At 37.9% G+C, this 20361-nt stretch overlaps 2 protein-coding genes across 3 annotated transcripts in view; both read right to left on the bottom strand.

Annotated features, from left to right (window-relative positions):
- gng12a (guanine nucleotide binding protein (G protein), gamma 12a) overlaps positions 1–20361 on the bottom strand; it is a 53311-nt gene that overhangs the window by 32229 nt on the left and 721 nt on the right. Inside the window, exon 1 of one of the 2 annotated variants that reach the window (XM_033982507.2) lies at positions 12523–12818. The exons of the other annotated variant lie outside the window; for it this stretch is intronic. The gene's annotated coding sequence lies outside the window, so the exon portion shown is untranslated. Of the gene's footprint in view, positions 1–12522; positions 12819–20361 lie in introns of those variants that run through there. 2 annotated transcript variants of the gene reach the window in all.
- wls (Wnt ligand secretion mediator) overlaps positions 15887–20361 on the bottom strand; it is a 34394-nt gene continuing 29919 nt past the window's right edge. Inside the window, exon 12 of the mRNA XM_033982926.2 lies at positions 15887–17740. Within this exon, the coding sequence (XP_033838817.1) occupies positions 17631–17740 (110 nt within the window). The 3' untranslated portion in view covers positions 15887–17630. The remainder of the gene's footprint in view (positions 17741–20361) is intronic.

The raw sequence follows: 20361 nt of genomic DNA, 5'->3' as shown, positions 1-20361 counted from the left end.
GAGCACCATCATGTGGCACAAACAGATACTGCAGCTGACTCCATTACACAGCTGTACTCATTCATATAGAACAGTGGCTCTCAAACCTTTCACACCGAAGTAAAGATTCTGCTTTCCGAGTGACACCAGAGCTAAACCAAGTATACAACAGGACTATTCCAGGTCTGATCTAGGGCTAAACCAGGTCTGAAAGTGAAATACATCATTTCCACTGTAGTTCTAAACAAGAAATTATCCAAAAGAGGACAAAAGAGTGGATAAAATGAACTCTAAATGATTCAAACCCACAAACTGACAAGCTGTCCAAGTTCCACCTGAAGGACCTTGTGTACCACAGTTTGAGAAACATGAATCACTTAACATGCAAAGCAGGGACTTGCAGGTAGAGGGCAGTATGTATTTTAATTTCACAATGTTTAACTTGTACACAGACTAATATTGAATGAGAAATTGCTTTACGTTGTATGCTATAGTACAGTAAATAACACTAATAACATTTTGGGTTTAAGTATAGTGCAATAGTTCAAACCATTAACAGACAATGCTATTATTATTCTCGCAGATACAAAGTCTATACCTAATAAAACCTAACCTAAAACATGCACATGAACAGATTACACCTCCAGCTGGTTACTCCTAGCTCTCTGGATCTAGAGATGGGTCTACACACGCCGCACTGAGGCACCCACTGCTCCTGATGGGTCAAATGCACAGGAAAAATTTCCTTAACTAAGTGTACCTCAACCTTAAAGACAGAGTATGAAGCCTGTGCTCTTAATATTTGAAAAAAGGTATAACTGAAGCTGTGTTGCCATTGGCCTGTCACAATAATTACTACATTGACTTATCGTTCTATACGTGAAAGCTGGGACAATAGTCTTTGGGGGTCAATATTTATTTTTTGGCTACACGATAAGATTTAAGCCATAAAAGGTGGAATTAATAACTTCTATGTCTCATTATAGTTACAAACTCAGTACTAAAGTGTTTCATTCTACTGTTTATTGCAGCTCATGAATTTGTAACAATATTGTAGATTTAGAATAGTTTTTGGGGGTAATCTGCTCTTGGGTTTTTGTGTTAGAGGCATAAATGAGTTGCAATATTGTTTATCATCTGTATTAAATCGCACATCAAAATTTGTTATTGTGACAGGCCTATGTTGCCAGTGCCTTAGTATGTGTCCTCTATTTGCAGATGGGGACACATACAAATTTTTCTCATTCTTAATATATGGACTGCCCCTGCCTCATGTGAAAGACCCTCCAGCATTCAATCACTGAGCTGTAGAGGCTGCACTAGCACTGGCTGCAGTCACACACTCAGAATCACATTATTATCAGATCTATGATGTTATAAGGATATTAAAATGACTCATAAACAACCTCTCATTTCTGTCAGATCATGGTTCCTCTGATATCACACCAGATTTTGTGGTTTGCAAATCATTTAAATCATTTGAAACATCTGTGCAGAGTGTGTGTGTGTGGGGGGGGGTCTATATATATATATATATATATATATATATATATATAGACACACACACGTATTGCCAAATTCTATGTAACCAAATGATTAATTGAGCAGCATTACCTGCAGTACTTGTGTTGTGTCTGTACAAAGATCATAATAAGAGACACTTGTCCAAACTGCCACATCCTCTGAGTGTTTGTGGCACAATAGAAGAGCCTGCAGCAGGTGGACACAAGTGGACATGTGTGGGGGACTGGACTAAAAATACTGCAGTACTGTTAGTACTACAAATACTGCGCTCACATAAATAGCCCGCATCAGCCTACATCCACATACACACAACATGTAACAGAAATACAAGGCACACAAAATATCACTGCACTCAGGTCAAGAGAAGGTAGAAATAGGGACACACCAATCCAGCTTTGTCAGTTCAAATTCCAATACCCGATATCAACCGATACCAGTGCAGACACAGAAAACAAAAGGAAAGTAAGACAGGACATCAACATGTGTTATGCAGCTGTTATTTATCCCTCAAGTTAGTTTATACAAATAAAAATTCAAACACAACTTTCTGGGTCAACCCTGACCAGTAAATAGACTTATTACTGATATTTGGAAGCCGATATCCAATACAGCAAATGTGTTCATTATCAGATACCAGTATGAGATCAGTGCATCTCTCGTTAGAAACAAACAATTCTATTTTAATAACAATCCGACTGGACAGGAAGGACTAAGAAATACAGAAGTACAGTTGATATTGAATTCTTTGATACTAAAATGATATTAGAATACGCATTATTTATACAAAGAATGTAATTACTCAACACAAAATAACTGTAGTTTATTTTTGTCTTAACAAAAATAGGCTAAAATAAAAGGTAAGAAAAGAGACAGTTTTTCCTATTGATTATTTATCATGAAATATCCAAAAGAACTTGATCATTTCTATTAGTGTCTAGACTAAAACTAACTGTATTATAACAAAAATTAGCATCTGTATTAAATATATACTATTGTATTGTATATATACTATAGAATGTTTTGATACCATTTGAAACCTAGCTATAACACAATTCGCACACAAAGTAATTCAAAGTGATTTACAGAATAAGAAAGACATTAAAATCACAATACAAACAGACCAAAACTTAACCATATTAACCATAAATAATAACATTTATTAACCATAAATAATGCTCATAAAATTAACATTTAAAGAGAAGAGTGCAGAATAAAAGCCTACTTCCTGCTTATCTCCACGGAAATGTTGTTCCTTTGCCTATAACCTTCCACAGTACGGTATGAAACTTATGTATCTCCATGAAGAGTATTTCTAAGTATAGTTTTAACTTTCTATTTCCACAGAGCCATGCAGGTGTCGCGCTATCTCCAGTCAGTACCTTTAATATTAACATCTACTAGTAGTGTAATTACCACTATCTATCAATTAATGTTATGTTGCTTATAATAACTGTGATGCTAGCTAGGGCTGGGCAATACATTACAAAATTACATCGTAAAGAAGCTTTATGCTACTATTTCTTTAGACAATAGATTGTAATTTTAAACATTAAATAATAGTACTTTCTTTTATATCGCCATGTGTCGTCAAGGTATGTTCCATAGTGGTAAATGGGTGTATACTAGTCTGTGTGTCTTATACTTGTTCTGATACAGCTCAAGATCATTCTAAAGCTATTCAGGAAAGGTTCACTTCTCTCCTGTGAATGTGACTTTCTTAGTATCGATACCTGCTCCTTAGTATCAATTAATATCTGATTTTCGATACATCTGACAACCCTGCCCCTTCAACCATGAACTTTAGTAAACTTGTAAAAAAAAAAAAAAAAAAAAGCTCATATCTACCTCAACGCCTTTTCACCCCAACACGTACACTGCTTATCTACTTCCTGTGTACCGCCCAATCAGATCGCAGGAGCAGCAGAGACAGACACCAAGCAGAAGACGTTTTAACTAAACCGGAGTGACATTTTTAGAACTTTTGATTTTTTTTTTACAAGTACCATAAATGTGTGTTTCCTCTAAGTTACAACACGCTGTAGCTAAAACATGTTATTACTGGCCCACATAGAATCCACCCTCTGACAATCTATAGGTCTACAGCTGCTGTGAAAGCCCCAGTGTGTTTAAAATGGAACGAGACACTAAATCAACGTTTTTGTTTGCTACTAAACTGTTCCCAGTGTTTTGGGTTTTTTTTGTGCAAACTAGGCAAATTTGCAGCTTTGTGTTCAAAAACAGGGTGTGTGTTGCCTCCAGTGGCCTCTGCAATTACAAGTACTGTGTGACATCACGTAGGACTGCCTTGATTACAGTCAGGAGTTACTGATTACAAACGTCTGGCTGCAGGGGCGGAGTTTCAAGTGTGGATAGCTGTTAGACCAATCACTGTTCTTTATTACCCAGACCCCGCCCCTCCTCCCGCCTCACTCTCTTCTTTAGTCCTCAAGGTACTGCCCAGTTTAGCTGCTCTATTTGAAATGTAGTTGCGGGAAGAGTTTAGTCACAAAATTAATTATGTCAAAAAAATGTTATCATGTTATTGCTCCAACATTCCTTGTTACTGACAGTTGGCACAGGGTCGCAGGTTTGCGTCCAAATCCTCGTACGGCCCTTGTATTAGGCCGACTAAAAAGGGGGCGTGGCAAAAACTCTCAAAACTATTACGTATCTCTATGTATCTGACCCAAACTGCACTCCCAAGACTACACCTGCACCTCAAAAGCTGCATATACATATACAGCTAATATCTGTACTGGGGAAAGACAAGTTGCACTCAAAGGCATGGGAAAAAATGACTACAGGGCATTCAACCAATCACAGTGAAGTACGAACTCACAGAGGCAGATTATCACAAATAAACAAAGTAAAAATTGTGATGTTGCTCATCCCCAAATTCACATCTCATTTTGTGTTAGCTACTCTTTTCAAGTCAAATTTCTCACAGATTCTTGACATTTTTTACTACATTTCTCCACATACGTATAGTCGGAGTTTGTGGTCAGCCTAGTGATAAGCTACAATGAGATGTAAAGACATATTGTGGGACTTTCCAATTTTCTATTTTATGACAAAAATACAGATTTAAACTCATAATATACTAGTACTCAAGTCTACAATTACTCAAGTACATTTACCTGACTCACTTTTTAACAAAACAGTTTTTCTGGCACCATACTTTTACTCCTATTTGAGTGAGTAACATATTGTAGAGTGTAATAGTACTTTTACTTGAGTAAAGTGACATATCCTTCAGATATGATTTAGTTTGTCTAATTTTCATATCTATCCTTTAACAGATTTAGTGCATAATTTAATATTTTTCTTCTAATTCTTGTAATATTATTTTGAAGTAACAGCGCTATTACTTCAGTACAATATTTGGCTACAACCCATTTCTATAATTCCCTATATGGTGGTTTTATTTTGAAATCAGACAAACAGTTGAATTGATTAAAAACACAAACTAAAACTAAAAAAAAAAAAAAAAAACACAAACTATTAACCATTATAGTTTAAGTGTACATAAACTTTACAGCTATGAGGAAGTACAGTGATGTCACACGCACAGGTGAGCTCCTATTGGCTGGTTGTCAAATGCCTGTCAGCGGCGGTCCAAGCAGTAGATCCGGTCCGGCTACATTCCGTGTTACTACAGCAACCAAGAAATTATTCAATATTTAGACTCAAATCTCCACTGTGTATTTCCTGCACCGAAGTCTGGACACATCCTCTCATTCATTTTTTTTTTCTTTATTTTTATTACTTTCTGCATTTTATATACACACAGAAGACATAAAATGCACGAAGTATATTTGTAAATAGTGCAAATTAAAGTTTAAATCTTCACAGAATCCACACAATAATCAAATCATCTTCGTGCAATTTCAAATACATTTTTAAAAATCCAGTTATAGTTTTTTTTTTTTTTTTCCATATAAAGGTACACAGCAAAACTTTTCTGGTCAAGGGTCCCCTACATGCTGGTCTCTATGGAGATGATATTGCTTTGCCGGAATCCTCCAATATATGGTATTAAGGGTTATTAATAGCCAAAACATAACATATTTGTCACTGTGTATTTTGGAAATGCTGTATTTGCAGAAAAAAACTTATCAAAATGTTTGTTTTTGATGCTTTGAGTCCCCCCTCCCTTTGCTTCTCACAGTCAGTCACTCTTCCTTCAGATGCTATCACAACACAATCAGCGTGTATTTCGCTAACGAAACTACTGCACATTGCATCAGATTTGTGAAGTTGTAGTGTATTGTTTTGTATATTTATGGAAAAGCTGTGCAGACAAGGCTTCGGGGGTGAAAATTAGGCAAGATCATACTGCTAACCATAAGGAGGGTTCAAATAGGGCCCATAAGAGATCCCTAGATTACTGAAACATCCATGGATGACATCTAAAACCCAGTCAGGCATGTTTTTGAAGAAGTATCAGTGTTATAACATGGCAGACAGCTCCAAAAAGTTGATTTTGCAATATACCCTCTCTTTAAGATCAGCTCTGTTATTTGGGGTGTTTTTACTGCTCAGAGACACTTTGTAAAAACATGCATTCTGACTGACTGTCTTACTGTGAGGTTGCCTCACCACAGATCTGACCTGTAATATGTTGATTGGCGTTGCCTCCTTGACTCGAAGGATAAGGATAGCGATGATATAATGTGATTTACAACATCGAATGGTAGTACTTTCTTTTCTATTCCCATGTGGCCTTATATCTGTGTAATCCCTCAGTGTCCAGTAGGTTCATAGTGGTCCATGTGTGTATACTAGTCTATGTGTCTTATACTTGATACAGCTCAAGATCATTCTGAAGATATTCAGGAAAGGATCATTTCTATCCTGTGACTGTGACTTTTTAGTATCAATACCTGATCAAATGAGTATCTAGTTTTGATATTTCGTTTTTAGTATCAATAAGTACCTGATTTTCAATACTTTTGGCTCTCATCTATCATATATTGAACAATAAGTCACACACATCCTTGGCCCAAATGATTACTAGCTGTTCCCTAACTTCTACACCAGTGTTCCCAGGGCACTTCTCTGGTGGTCTTGTGGTTGGGTGTTCTTTACAATGTCAAACTCTATAGTGAAAACACAGTGTCCACTCCTCCTGTCTCCTCCTGACCACTTTACATGCATCACACACAGCGCAGTGCAAAAGGACTAGCTCGCTCTCAGCTTAGCATGCAACTACGGTCCCCCATATCACTCAATGGACACTAGCTTCAAAAACTTAAAGGTGCACTATAGCCCTGTTTCCACTGGTTCACTTTGGAATCAGATCAGATATTGGTCACAAGTGTCTCTACTGCCGAAAGTGAACCGTACTACCCTGTTTGAAGGATCCAGGTACTAGCTCAGACTAAAAAAAGTCACTAAAACATCAAAAAAGTCACTAAAACGTCAAATACCGTAAATTGAGCGCACCTGAATATAAGCCGCACCAGCTAAATTTGAAAAGAAAATACATTTCGTACATATATAAGCCACACTTGAGTATAAGCCGCAGGTTTTCATGAGATATTTACACAGAAAGACGGTAAATTATAGGTATTCAGATTAATTCATGGTTGTTGTAAAACCATGCGCTGCTTTTCCTTGAGTGATAAAGAGGGAGCCACAGTCTGTGTGAATGGTCATGTATGTTAGTTTTGCAATCAGCTGTGCAAAATGCTATTTAGCTAACACTAACCTAGCGATAGCAAAGTCGACACAAGCGCGTGCCATTATTCATACAAATCCAAACTAACACAAACTACATTCAATAGTTTATTTCACATGGCATGTTACTTACGATGGATATTTTCAGATAAAGTTTGTCAAACAATACAGGATGGTTGTCTAGTAAATGTGTATATATACGTAGCTCATGTTTGCCCTTGGAGCTGCAACTTTTTTTTGAGCAGATTGGTGGCTCGTCGCTTTGATGGGCTTGTTTTTCAAAGCAATAAAAATAATTCCACATATCAGACTTCACCTTCTTGAGTGGAGGATATAAATGAGAGCCACAGCCCACTAGCCATGAGCTATATCAGGGGTGGCGAACAAGTTAGGTACAAAGAGCCAAAATTTTCAACCGTAAGAGTCAAAGAGCCACACGACGCACTGATCTTATCTTGTTTTATTGCATGTACCATTTTCCTTCTGTTCTTTAACTGTGCGGTGCAATACTGGAATTTCCCCACTGTGGGACTAATAAAGGCAGATCTTATCTTATTAAAATATTAACACAAGCATAAGTCAGGTGTTATTTCCAAACCACATCACAGATTTTCTTAACTTGTTGGAGTGATGGGATGATAATCTTTCGCCACTTTAAAGGATGCAAGTGTCACAGTTTCTCCATGCTTGTTCCATTGCTGAAACATTTGAGACTGTCTTTTTACCTGGCTTTTCAAGGTGCTCAGTTTGTGCTTGCGTAGTTCAGAACCTTTGGGGAATTCCTTGTCCATATGAGCCTGGAGAGGCTAAAATGACACTGAAGATTTGAAGCCTTGAAATGTGATATTGTAGTGATTTGCCATTCCGTTCAATAAAAAAGTAAGCATCTCCCCATTCTTCCAGAAATGTCCTGTGTTCATCCTCATATTTTTGTTTAGTTTTGCTTTTTGCCATTTTGACTCGAGGGTAACTGCACGTGCATGAAATGTTTACTTATTTTCGCGGCCTTAGACGTAACCCGCGCAGATGACGAGCGGTCACGTGTCAGACGCAGCGTAAAAAAAGCTGATAAATCAGTCTTTATATATTGATTATTATTTGGTTTAATAAGCCCTGGTGGATTTGAATGTGTTTTAAGAGAGAAAAAAAATAAGTGAAACATGAACCAATGCAAAGAGCCGCAGTATATAGAAAATATTATAAGAGGCAAAGAGCCGCATTCCTATTGGCAGAGAGCCGCATGCGTCTCGAGAGCCGTGTGTTCGCCACTCCTGAGCTATAGGCACAGAAGCTAACAAGTTTCATTGCTATAATAGAGGGCCCCCTTGTGGGCAAACACCAGAACTAACATCTAAACATTGTATTGAAACTGGAAACATGAGGCAGTCTGGTGCTGTAAAGGTGATTATAATTGTGTGCGATGATCACGATTATTTTAAATATGCCATGAACGATTAATTGCAGACCTTTTTGATCGCGATATCGTCCCATTCCTAGTGGATACACAAGAAACAAGATCATTGGGAAAGACTGATCGCAGACTCAAGATGGCAAAAGTAGATCTAAACAGAAAATAATAAGCTTTCACCAAACACTGACATGATGCTGTATTTTCAGTTATAGCAACTTTATGTTGAGTCGATATGTATAATATAACAAAGCACAAATGTAACTGCTGTTTCCTGCTTGTGGATGCACGCCACTTGTGTAGATGCACAGAGAAATAAAAGCAAAAAAGCTCACGATAAACCAGAAGTAGTTTAGTGTTTACGTTCGCTTCAGCCATGTCTCACAGCTCCACAGACTAAACGTCTTTTTGTGAATTGCTGAAACCAGGCTTATAATTACGAGTATAATTCAAAGACGATTTTATTTATTGAGAAAACATTTGTAATGTTTGGGTGACACCAGTGTCTCACGGAGCGTAGCTGTGCCCCAGGACCCGGAGCTGTGTCTGGAACATGGAAACGCAACTTGGCTGGAGCGACCCGCACCAAACAGACCTGCTCCAAGACGGCCCCAAGCGAACCATGCCAGTGGAAAAAAGGCTCGTGTGTGTGTGTGTGTGTGTGTGTGTGTGTGTTAGGGGGAGTGTTACCTCCTTGTGGAGTAAGGCTGTCAAAAGTATCAAAAATCAGAATCAATTGATGCTAAAACTAGTACTGAAACTAGATACTCATTTGAGCAGGTATTGATACTAAAGTCACATTCACAGGACAGCAATGAACCTTTCCTGAAAAGCTTCAGAATGATCTCGAGCTGCATCAGAACAAATATAAGACACATAGACTATTATACACCCATGGACCACTATGGAACCTACTGGACGACTGAGGGATTACACAGATAAGGCCACATGGGAATAGAAAAGAAAGTACTAGCATATAATGTTGTAAAATTTCAAACTTGTTTTCAATACTAAGGAATAAACTTGATACTGATTTCAACACCACAACGATGATAAAAAAAAACTCTTTCTTTAGACAACAGAATGTCACTTTCAACATTAAATGGTAGTACATTTTTATATTCCCATGTGGCCTTATATCTGTGTAATCCCTCAGTCGTCCAGTAGGTTTCACACTGGTCCATGGGCGTACACTAGTCTATGTGTCTTATGTGTCTTATAGATGATTCCACATCATACATACACTCATGTAGTAGTTGTTGTAGCAAATGAGCTGTGCTGCTCTGTGCACAGATGTGCTGGTGCTCCACCGTCCTGCGATAAAATTACAGGCCAAGTCTATTTTCTTCTGTGCCTTTGTCCGGCCGGATCAATCTTCACAGTTCAGAAAGCTCCAATCAGGAAAGAGAAGGTGAACTACATCTGGATTTACAAGGAAAATACACTCCACACAAACTTTATTTTCATCAGATTACTTCTAATAGATGTTTTTACAGTTGGCGCAGCAGAGCAGAGCATGATGTCACCCCATTATACTTGTTCAGATACAGCTCAAGATCATTCTACAGCTATTCAGGAAAGATTCATTTCCGTCCAGTGAATGTGACTTTTTTAATATCGATACCTGCTCAAATTAGTATCTAATTTCGATATTAGTTTTAGTATCAATTAGTATCTGATTTCCAATACTTTTGACAACCCTAGTCTGTAGTGCAGGACTTTCAAGCATTTAAATATTCAAGTATTACAAACAAAACTCACTGGTATCACCCATTACTACTTGTAAATACCAGGTAAATATTTTATTTCAGTAGTTAAAAGTTACTGCCTATAAATTGCCTATTGCCTATAAAATACAAGCAGTAGTAACTGTCTGTTATCCAGCCGACACACTACAGCTGGGACATTGCATAATTAAAAAACACACAATCATGCCAAGTCATCAAAAATATAATACTTTCCACAAGTCAGAGGTTAGATAGTTAAGAGGAGCACACAGGAGCAAAGTCAAATCTGTCTGTGAAGTGAGCCAGCCACACAGTAATAAAGCACAGCCTAATAATCAGGTTCTGAAGCTGGTAAGCACATGTGGGTAGTACTCAGTTACATTTACTTGAGTAACTTTTAAAAGAAATTGTACTTTTTAGGTACTTTTCTAGCAGCATACTTTTACTCCTACTGAAGTAATATTTTTTTTATTTTTTTTATTTTTTTTTTAAGTAACAGTACTCTTACTTGAGTAAAAGTTGTGGTTACTCTTCCCACTGTAAGTCTGCATGTGACAAAAGCTTTATGTCGACAATATGAAATGATCTGAACATTTGTTTGTTGCACTGCTCCTTCAGATATGATTCAGTTTGTCTCACTTTTGTTTCTATCCTTTGAAAATACCAGATTTTGTGCATTAATTAATTTTGTCCTTAACATTATATTAACTTCCAATGATAAATCAGATGTTACGTTCCAGAAGTTACTATTTAAGTTACTCTTACTTGCATATTATTTTTCCCAAATACTTTTTTACTTGAGTATTTCCTTGGACCACTACTTTGTACTTCTACTTGAGTAATATTATTTATGTAAGTACTGTTGCTCTTACTTACAATTTTTGGCTACTCTACCACCTCTGGTAGTAAGTTTTTAGGGGGAGGGTCTGTCACCTTCTTGTATCCATAGAGACTATAGAACAATTATAACACCTGTGTTACACCTGAAATGCCATGCTGTCGAACATCTCTATGGAGACACGAGACAAGAAATTGAAAGTTAAAACCATATTTTGGAACATTCTCCATATAGATAGATGTGTTTTATGTCATACTGCGGAAGATTATAGTCAAAGGTCATTTCTGTGGAAACAGTTAGGAGGAGGCTCTCATCCAGGCCAAATAAAAGTCAGGTTTGTGGAGATGTGGAGAAGTTTTTAACAGTGCAATAAACACAACCAAACTGAAAAACATACTGTAGATTTAAATATGTAATAAACAGCAACAATGTAAACCTTATGAATGGAGTAGCTCTTGTGGTGGCCTGAAATCTTTTTCTTCAAATTTTACTTTGCAAGAATGCTTTGGCCAAATGGCAGCCGTTTCATGTACACTACCAGTCAAAAGTTTGGACACACCATCTCATTAAAAAAATGTTTTTTTCTTGAATATATGCGTTTCTTCTTTACTACTTTATACATTTTACACATACAGGAGACATCAAATATATGATGCAAGATATAATTGTGTAGCAAAGAAAAAATATATATTACTATGCTGAAAGTAGCCACATTTTGCTTTGCCTTTCTCTCAATGAGCTTCATGATGAAGTCTCCCGAAATGGTTTTCTCTTCACAGGTGTGCCATGTCAGGATCAGGAAATGTCAAAGACAAAACCAGTGATCAAAGCAAAGGGTGGCTATTTTTAACAATCAAAACAGGTATTCAGATTATTTTATATTTACTACATTACACATGTGTCCATTCATAGTTTTGATGACTTCAGTGAGAATCTACAATGTAAATAATCAAGGAAATAAATGACTGAGAGTTTAAACTTCCTTACCATTAGCCTACTCACTTCACTCCTAATTTAAACCACAATAATTGGTCTTATACATAATTAAAAACAGCAGAATTTCAGATATGAGCATTATTTGAACAAGCATATTACAAATGCATTGACACATCTAATGCAAAAAGCGAGAACTGCATATTTTACATATTAGATCCATTATAGATCCATAATAGATCTAAATGGACCCCCTGTCTCCAATAACCCCACGGTCTAAGTTTTCAGTTCCGCCCCTGCTCGGAATGGTAGACTCAAGACTAAAAACATGGCAGCAGCACCCAACTGTTGCTCAAGTCAATGAAATTCACCAGATTGCACCGCGCGCGTAATGGATCATTTTTAGAGACATTACGGTACAACTATTGTCTTACCTGTCCGTGCCAATGTCCACGCGCCTCTGCCCGTGTACCCCGAACAAGTCCACTGAAGAATCAACTGTATCCGACAACAAACTGGGAGGAGACGTTTTTTTATGGCACTATTTCTCCAAGACGCACCAAATTACCACGGGAAAAAACTCGAATTACGCACGGGAAAACAGCCCAGTGTCTTTTCTTCGCCTCAGTATTTGGTGGTTTTGAATATTTCTGTCATAGAAGTCTACCACCTTTCCCTTAGGGTTTTCCTCCTCCCTTCGAGTCAGGCACTTAGCCACGGGAAGAGCCGAGTTTACACGAAGCCAAGAGGCGGTTCTCCGGAGACTGTGCGTAAAGCTAATGGTCGTTGGCACGCGTAACGTCCGCCTGATTCTTTTTCAAAATATTACAAGTCCCTGGTAGATCTTTTCGTGCAAATGTGATACAGCTTTCATGAAATTCTGGATGAAGAAGTTAGAAGCTACTATCAAAGTTGTCTGTTATTACTAAACTATAATATGTAGGCTACTTTTACCTTTTTTTTTTTTTTTTTTTTAGAATATTACAACAAATACAACACACATACAGTGCAGTTAAAAGTTTGGACACACCTTCTTTTTTCAGTGTATTTTTATTATTTTTTACTTTTTTTTCTTTTTATTATTCTGCACTCTTCAATTTTAATGTTAATTTTATGATGATTATTTGTGATTATTTATGTTTTGATTTGTTGTAATGTGATTTTAATGTCTTCCTTATTCTGTAAAGCACTTTGAATTGTGTATGAATTGTGCTATACAAATAAACTTGCCATTTACCACTTTTTATGTTTTATGTACATACAGGAGACGTCAAATCAGTGATCAAAGCAAAGGGTGGCTAATTTTAGAAATCTAAGCTCTAAAAGTAGTTTTGAGTTATTGAGTATTCTGTGTTTTGTTTCATTCACACACGTTTGAGTAATCCTATTATTAGTCTGTCTATATCTCAGCTCAAGCTTACAATGCTCTGATCCACCTTGTGATGTCATGAAGCGATAGTTTAAGTTAACAGCTACATTTTGTTCAGTAGAGATTGAAAATTCCAGAGCTGAAATGATCCAGATGATTCTAGTGAAAATGTATGGAGTTTAAAAACACAGTGCAGCACTTCCTGTATTCCCACATGACATGGTGTTTTCTGTTTGAGAGCATATTTAGGCTCTCATATGCAGGGTTTGTGTGTTTAACATGTGTGAATGAAACAAAACACTGTTCCAGGTCTGTTTGTGATAAGGAAACAATATTTTTGACATAGATCAAAAATAAATTGCGTAATATAATCCCTTTAAGTAACTACTTATTTACATATTAAGCTGTGGCTAGTTGCTTTTATTTTATTAAAAGGATTTTATAAAGTACATGGTGTATGTGCATCCTTTTATGTCCGCTAAATGATGAAAATATAGAGGTTCTACTCAGGTTTAAGGCTGGAGTAACAAAATAACCCAAAATGTAACCTCTATATTCACGTTCCCTTGTTTTATTGTGAAATTCTTGTCATCTTTCTACTTCCTGTCTACCTCATACAATTGACAGCTAAGATAGTTCTTTTCATTCCTCTCTTCACCGTGGAGAGGCAGCAGCTCCCTTATCCAGAGACAGGAATCTAAGGATTGTAGTGAAAATTGCAGCCAACATTTTACAACTGGCAACCCCTTAATTCTGAAACATGGTAGAGCTGTGGTACTCTCAAGAAATTTACAGCTGACCTAAGACATGTGCTGCCAATCGATTGGTCGACTAAAACGGGGGCGTGGCAAAAGCCCTCAAAAGATTAGGACTGTACCTTTATGGCCTTTTCCAATTTGCCAAATGCACCGCTCAAAGGTACCCTTCGAAGTACACCCCTAAGTACCGATCAAAGTACTCAGCCGAAAATGTGTACTCCTCAGTGTAGCCGCCATCGTGCCGAAATGGGACAGGCCTGTTCCCTGTAATTGATTTGCTTTTGTGGACTTAAGACAGAAATGTCTGAAACAAATAAATAAATAAAAAAAATAAAAAAAAAATAGGCTACTGACGGATTGTACTTCGCTCCGGTAGAGGTGACAGCTGTTCAGATACCTGCTCTGATGTCCTCTGTGCTGTGGACACCTGCGCAGATACACATGTGGACAAAATTGTTGGTACCTTTCATTAATGAAGGTTGTCCAGGCTTGTTATACAAGTAATTTTTTTTTAAATAATTCTGTTGAATCCTGGTTGAAAAGCAATGTCTGATTTTCATTGGTTAAATTTCATAGATTTTTTTATTTATTATTACTTTTGTCAGATTCAAGTTATTTTTGTGACCATTGTGAGTTTTTCTTTCATTAACCGAAGGGTACCAACAATTTTGTCCATGTGTGTCCCAGAATGGAATAAAAATGATCAGGATGCAGAAGGTTTGTATGCAGCCTTTCTGGGGTAGGTTATATTTGCTAAACTGAAGAGAATGAATTATCCTCCCAACAAGGTAAGAGTGATGCACAAGAGCAAGAAACCTTTACAGAATGTAGTGCTAGTTCATATGGGTGAAGGCCTGGTAACTAATCTAGGATTTTGGAGAAAATGACAAAAGCCCATTTTAGAAAACAAATACATTTCATTTAAATTTGAGAAAACACAAAAAGAAACCATGTACAATCTATGTACAAACGTTTTGTACAAGACAATATAATTATCAGCAGATTATATTTGACAGTCAGGTAGATCAACTCAGCACCATCAGTGCATAGATGCACACTTCGGCCGTGTCCCAATTCGCCAAAATGCCCTTAAATGCACTGTTCGAAGTTCGAAATCTTTATTCAGTCTAAACAGAAAAACAGATGTGACGACGACACCTTAACTCTTCTTCTATTAAATAATCATTATTAAAAATAACGTACGCGCAAAGACAGCGGTGGAAGTACGGTCCGTAACGTAGGCCTGTCCCATTTAAGCAAGATGGCAGCTACACTGAGGAGTACACATTTTTGGCCGGGTACTTCGATGAGGATGCATTTGGCGAATTGGGACATGGCCTTCGGTTACGGTCGATCTCCATGGAAACGCTGGGCACATTTTCGTCCGCATTCGTCGGGTGCGCTGAAATGGGACAGCACTTGTCGCGCCGGAAGTTACGTAATGCCCTTCAACGCACATTTCGAACGGTGCATTTAAGGGCATTTTGGCGGATTGGGACACGGCCTGTGTGTCTGAGCTAAACTGCACTCACAAGACCACACCTGCAGGGGGAGTTCATGCAAAAACTACTATTTGAACTGAGACTTCATCAACCGATTAATCAACTAAACAACTAATGGATTATAGCCCCAAAAACATTCCCATTCTTCAAGTCAATCACACTCAAAACTCAAGTATTATGTAAATGTTTTATTTAAATAAAATCATAAAAAGCCAAAAAATGAACTAAAAATAGTGTAATAGGCTACAATCAACTTCAAATAACACTTGTCGATGATAGCAGAAGCATGTATATTTGATAGAGTTGACAGTTTATAAAAAAATACATATCTACATTGTAACATAATGAGTGGACAGTATGGGGTGGTCTGTACAGGCTTTACCTCAATATAAAAACACTATGAATGCCCACATGGCCTAAAAGAGTAAATGTGAAATAGGTTATATAAAACAAAAAGAGAGGAGTGCTACAGCAACTTGACAAGGTTTAACCATTAAGTTTAAAACAGGAGTGTATCAAATGAAATACTTTTATTTTTTATGGCAAAGCAATTAACATCCTTGAGTAAAATATATATCTGGTTAAGCTTGTGAATAGAGTAGTAGTATTTAATAGGAATGCACCAAGCCAATACTGGTATCAGATATCGGCTTTCAAATATCGATTCCAAATATCCTAGTTGGACAAATAAAACGGTGTAATAAGACGATTTACTGGTTGTAGTTTCCCCAGAAAGACCAAGAATGTTTATTTATATAAAGCTGTTCTGTCGTTACGATATAAATGAACAGCTACATAACACATTTGGATATTTTATTTTTGTTTAAAGGAAGGAAATGCTGTTTTCAGTCTCTAGCTTTAAGTATCTGCAAAATATCCAAACTATCGGCTGGATCGGTGCATCCCTAGTATTTAACCTAAATCTTTTTGCCAGATCAACAGCATTTGGGAAAAATTTCTTGTGTATTTGACATTTTGAGTAATTATGTTCATCAATTCATCTAATAAAAGAATTTAAAATGTCTATGTAAATATTCATGGATTTCAAGCTATGGCAACCGTCCTCTGTAGTCATAGCAACTAACCAATTCAAATTAAATATATCTTTTGAATCATGAAAGGTCCTCACAAAGTCCTTCAAATTAGGGAGAAATTGTTTGTCTTAAACCTATGAATATGTACATTTGGTGACCATTTTTAAAACTCCCAATGTTTCGACTTAAAGGTGCACTGGTGGAGGGTCTACCACCTGCTTGTCTCTATAGAGATGCTTTGCCTGAAATGTTCCTTAGTACAGCATTAAACCTATCCATCTCCAATGAGACAAGCAGATGATGTTATAATGGTAATGTTACAGGTCACATCTGTGGAAAGGTAAGCCTGTTTACAATTAAAATGAGTTTTCATTTTTTTCAATAAAATGCTTCTTAATTGAATAAATACAAGATAGATCATTTAAATACCACACTGTGGAACATTCCAAGCAAATCAATGACATCTCCATGGAGACAGGCAAACAGCAGACCCACCACTAGAAAAGTTACAGTGCACGTTTAAAGAATATTTCCACATTGTATAAAAGTACTTCCACTCCAAATCCAGTCACTACTTTACTGGTACCAATAACAGAGGCATGTACCTGACCTGTATCAAGTTTCATTATCAAATCCAACTTTGGCAATAAAATGGTTTTCTCAATGAAATGACCGGACCTGATAAGATAGTATTCAGTCTCTGGAAAAGGAATGTTCCAGTCTGCCTTTGTGTTGACTGAACTGGTGAAGGGGAGAGGGGGGAGACGGGGGAGACGGGGGAGAGGGGGGAGACGGGGAAGAGGGGTATAGGACCAGGGGGGAGGTGGTTGGGTAGGGGGCAGTAGTGAGTAGTAGTAGCATCCTTGGAGCATGTAGACTCTACTCTTGTGCCTCTTTGCCAGTCATCTTGTAGATCTCCGTGGGCCCGTCCACGTGGGTGATGGTGGTGGTTAGCTGGATGTCCTCCCCGCTGCTGGCTCCTGTGTCTCCTGGACAACAGTGTAAATGTCACATCTCCACTACTGTATGTAATAAATGTGCATTTATTAAACTCTCAATAAGCTGCTATACATACAAAACTGCAGCCGAGCACATGGCGGTGCACTGGCTTCATCAGCGGAATTTATGCAAATGAACCATGAGGATTTAAGTTTAGTGATGTTCCTTTAGGCCCATATCATTATGTAGTCTACAGACAAAGTGCCTGAAGCTCTATGGTGTCCACAAAAGGTTATACAAGTTGGATTTATCCAGATAGATGTATTGTTGAACTAAAGTCTTAGGCAAAACCTTTAATGCAAAGGCTGTGTTCAGAAACTTTCAGAGGAAAAGCGCACCGTCTTGTGGGATGCTTAAAGCCCCTTACTGCTGGTTAGGAAGCTCCGGAGGTCCTATGTTAAAGGAGGCAAGAAAGGAAGCATACAGGCTTCTTTTCCTAACCCCTTTCTAACTCAGCGGACTATTCGTACACTCCTCCTCATTGCAGAAGGTGACGCACATCCAGTTTCGACTTAAGGAGCTAGGAGGTTCATGGCCAGTGAGGGAATTCGGAATGAGCCCCTCTTCCCTCCTCCCCTCCTTCTTCCTCCTCCTCTTCCTCACTTCTTTCTTCTCCCTCTCCCCTTGGTCCTTCTCCTCCTCCTTGCCTTCCTCCTCCCTCTCCCTCATTCTTCCTCCCCTGGTCTTCTTCCCCTCTCGCCTCTCCTCTCTTCGTCTTTCCCCTCTTCCCTTCCCTCTGTGGTGTCATGTTGGAAGGGGGCCTGCAGGCCTCAGTGTCACCCTCTTGGGCCAGAGAAGGCTGCTTTCCCCTGGGAACCTCTCAGAGCTGCGGGCCCCTCCTCCACAAACAAACCCAGCTCTGTGAATGAGCTCAGGCTTAACATCCCAATGAAGCGCCTCAATGCACTGGCAAATGCACAGGAAATGAAAGAGGGAAACCTAATTCAATACATCCCCCTGTCTGGAAAATGTCCTCAATACTTTACAAAGCCAAAAACAAAACTCTTTAAAAAGAGCCTATAATACATGTTTTCTGATCCATGTTATAATATTATTTCCTCATCAAAAACATACCCAGAGTTGTGTTTTGTTTCCTTCACACATGGTTAGTGTGAATGAAATAAATCCTGAAAATTTTGTCTATTCCACCTTGTGATGTCATGTGGTAATACAGGAAGTGCTTCACTGTGTTAAACTCAATACACCTTCACTAGAATCATTTGGACAATTTCAGCCCTGGAATTTCCAAAGATAAATACACAATTGTTGAACCTGACTATTTCTATTTGTGACCAAAGTCTAAAATTCACTGTACAATAACAGAACCTGAAAAAATATTAATTGTATATGATCCCATCTGTATCAAATATTATGGGCCTATAGAATCTTGTGATGTTATCTGAAACCCAGCAATAGCAGTGAATTAGCTCTGGCTATAAACACTATGATGAATGCGTTGGACACCTCTGCTACAGATAGTCAATGTTTTTGCCTGTGTTCCCTATTCAAATAAACAATATAATAATAGCTGCTTGTAAATAGGATACTGAATAATATAGTACAGACAATGTTAGCCAATCAGACATGCGGGTGGATGAGAACCATGTAGAAACAATGTCGTGTCAATGCTTTCTCCGTCATGGTTCAACATCAGATTACAGAAAGTGGGTGGAGCCAACACTTAATTCTCAAACATTTTGGTCACTCATGGTTCAAAATCAGGTGCAGGCCTTTAACCGAGGATAAATATCTCCGTTTGATGGGAGGCCATGAACACACAAAGGCAGCCATGATTTTTATAGTCTGTCCCAGGGCAGCTGTGACATTATTATTCATTGGTTTATGTTGCACTATTACAACACTAAAGCAAGGTCCTAGTTTGAGAATTTTAGTTCAGTGGCAATGAAACTTATTCTGATGTCATAACTACCCAGTCGTTCACACAAAGGTATTAATTTCCATTTATTCTTGTCGATATCAATGCTCGTACAGTAAAAGTAGTTAAATAAGAAATACAATGAGGCAGTAATACATATTCTATACGTTTATTTTAAGTGCATCAACTAATGCAGAAGCTACGGGGTCACCTCTTTTCGGCCAATCAGGCGCATCGTTACTAAACAGGCTCCGTTCTACCCTGTTGAATTTGGACGATCGGACTGAAAATTGTAAGGTATCTACACTTAGCTGTGCAGCACTACGTCAAACTGGTATCTTGATTTACTGATGCTAGAGTAAATAACATGTGCCCCCCAGTGTGGTGCAGACTTATGGAATCATGAAGACACTAAGCAGACCAGCGTGGACATCGTGGAAGGACCCTCCTCATGCGCACACATACACACACTCATTGGGAGGCACTATAAAAACTGTCAACGGGCACATCTCAGGACTCTCTTCTTATCTTTTCTGAAGAGTCCATCACTTCATTTTTCACTTTACCTGTGTGGAACTCATTAAACCCTTCGGACTTTATGTTTCAGACTCTTGGTCCTCTTTGATGCTTACACCATAAACGAACATTCTTACAAAATGTATGTGGGTGAATACAGAGTGGTATGTGTATTTGTATTAGAGTGGGTAAAAAGTTAAAATTGGCAGTGTCCACCCT

Source organism: Periophthalmus magnuspinnatus, chromosome 17 (assembly GCF_009829125.3).
Source record: "Periophthalmus magnuspinnatus isolate fPerMag1 chromosome 17, fPerMag1.2.pri, whole genome shotgun sequence".
In the NCBI taxonomy this organism is placed as follows: Eukaryota; Metazoa; Chordata; class Actinopteri; order Gobiiformes; family Gobiidae; genus Periophthalmus; species Periophthalmus magnuspinnatus.
This window is presented reverse-complemented; position numbering and strand designations above follow the sequence as displayed.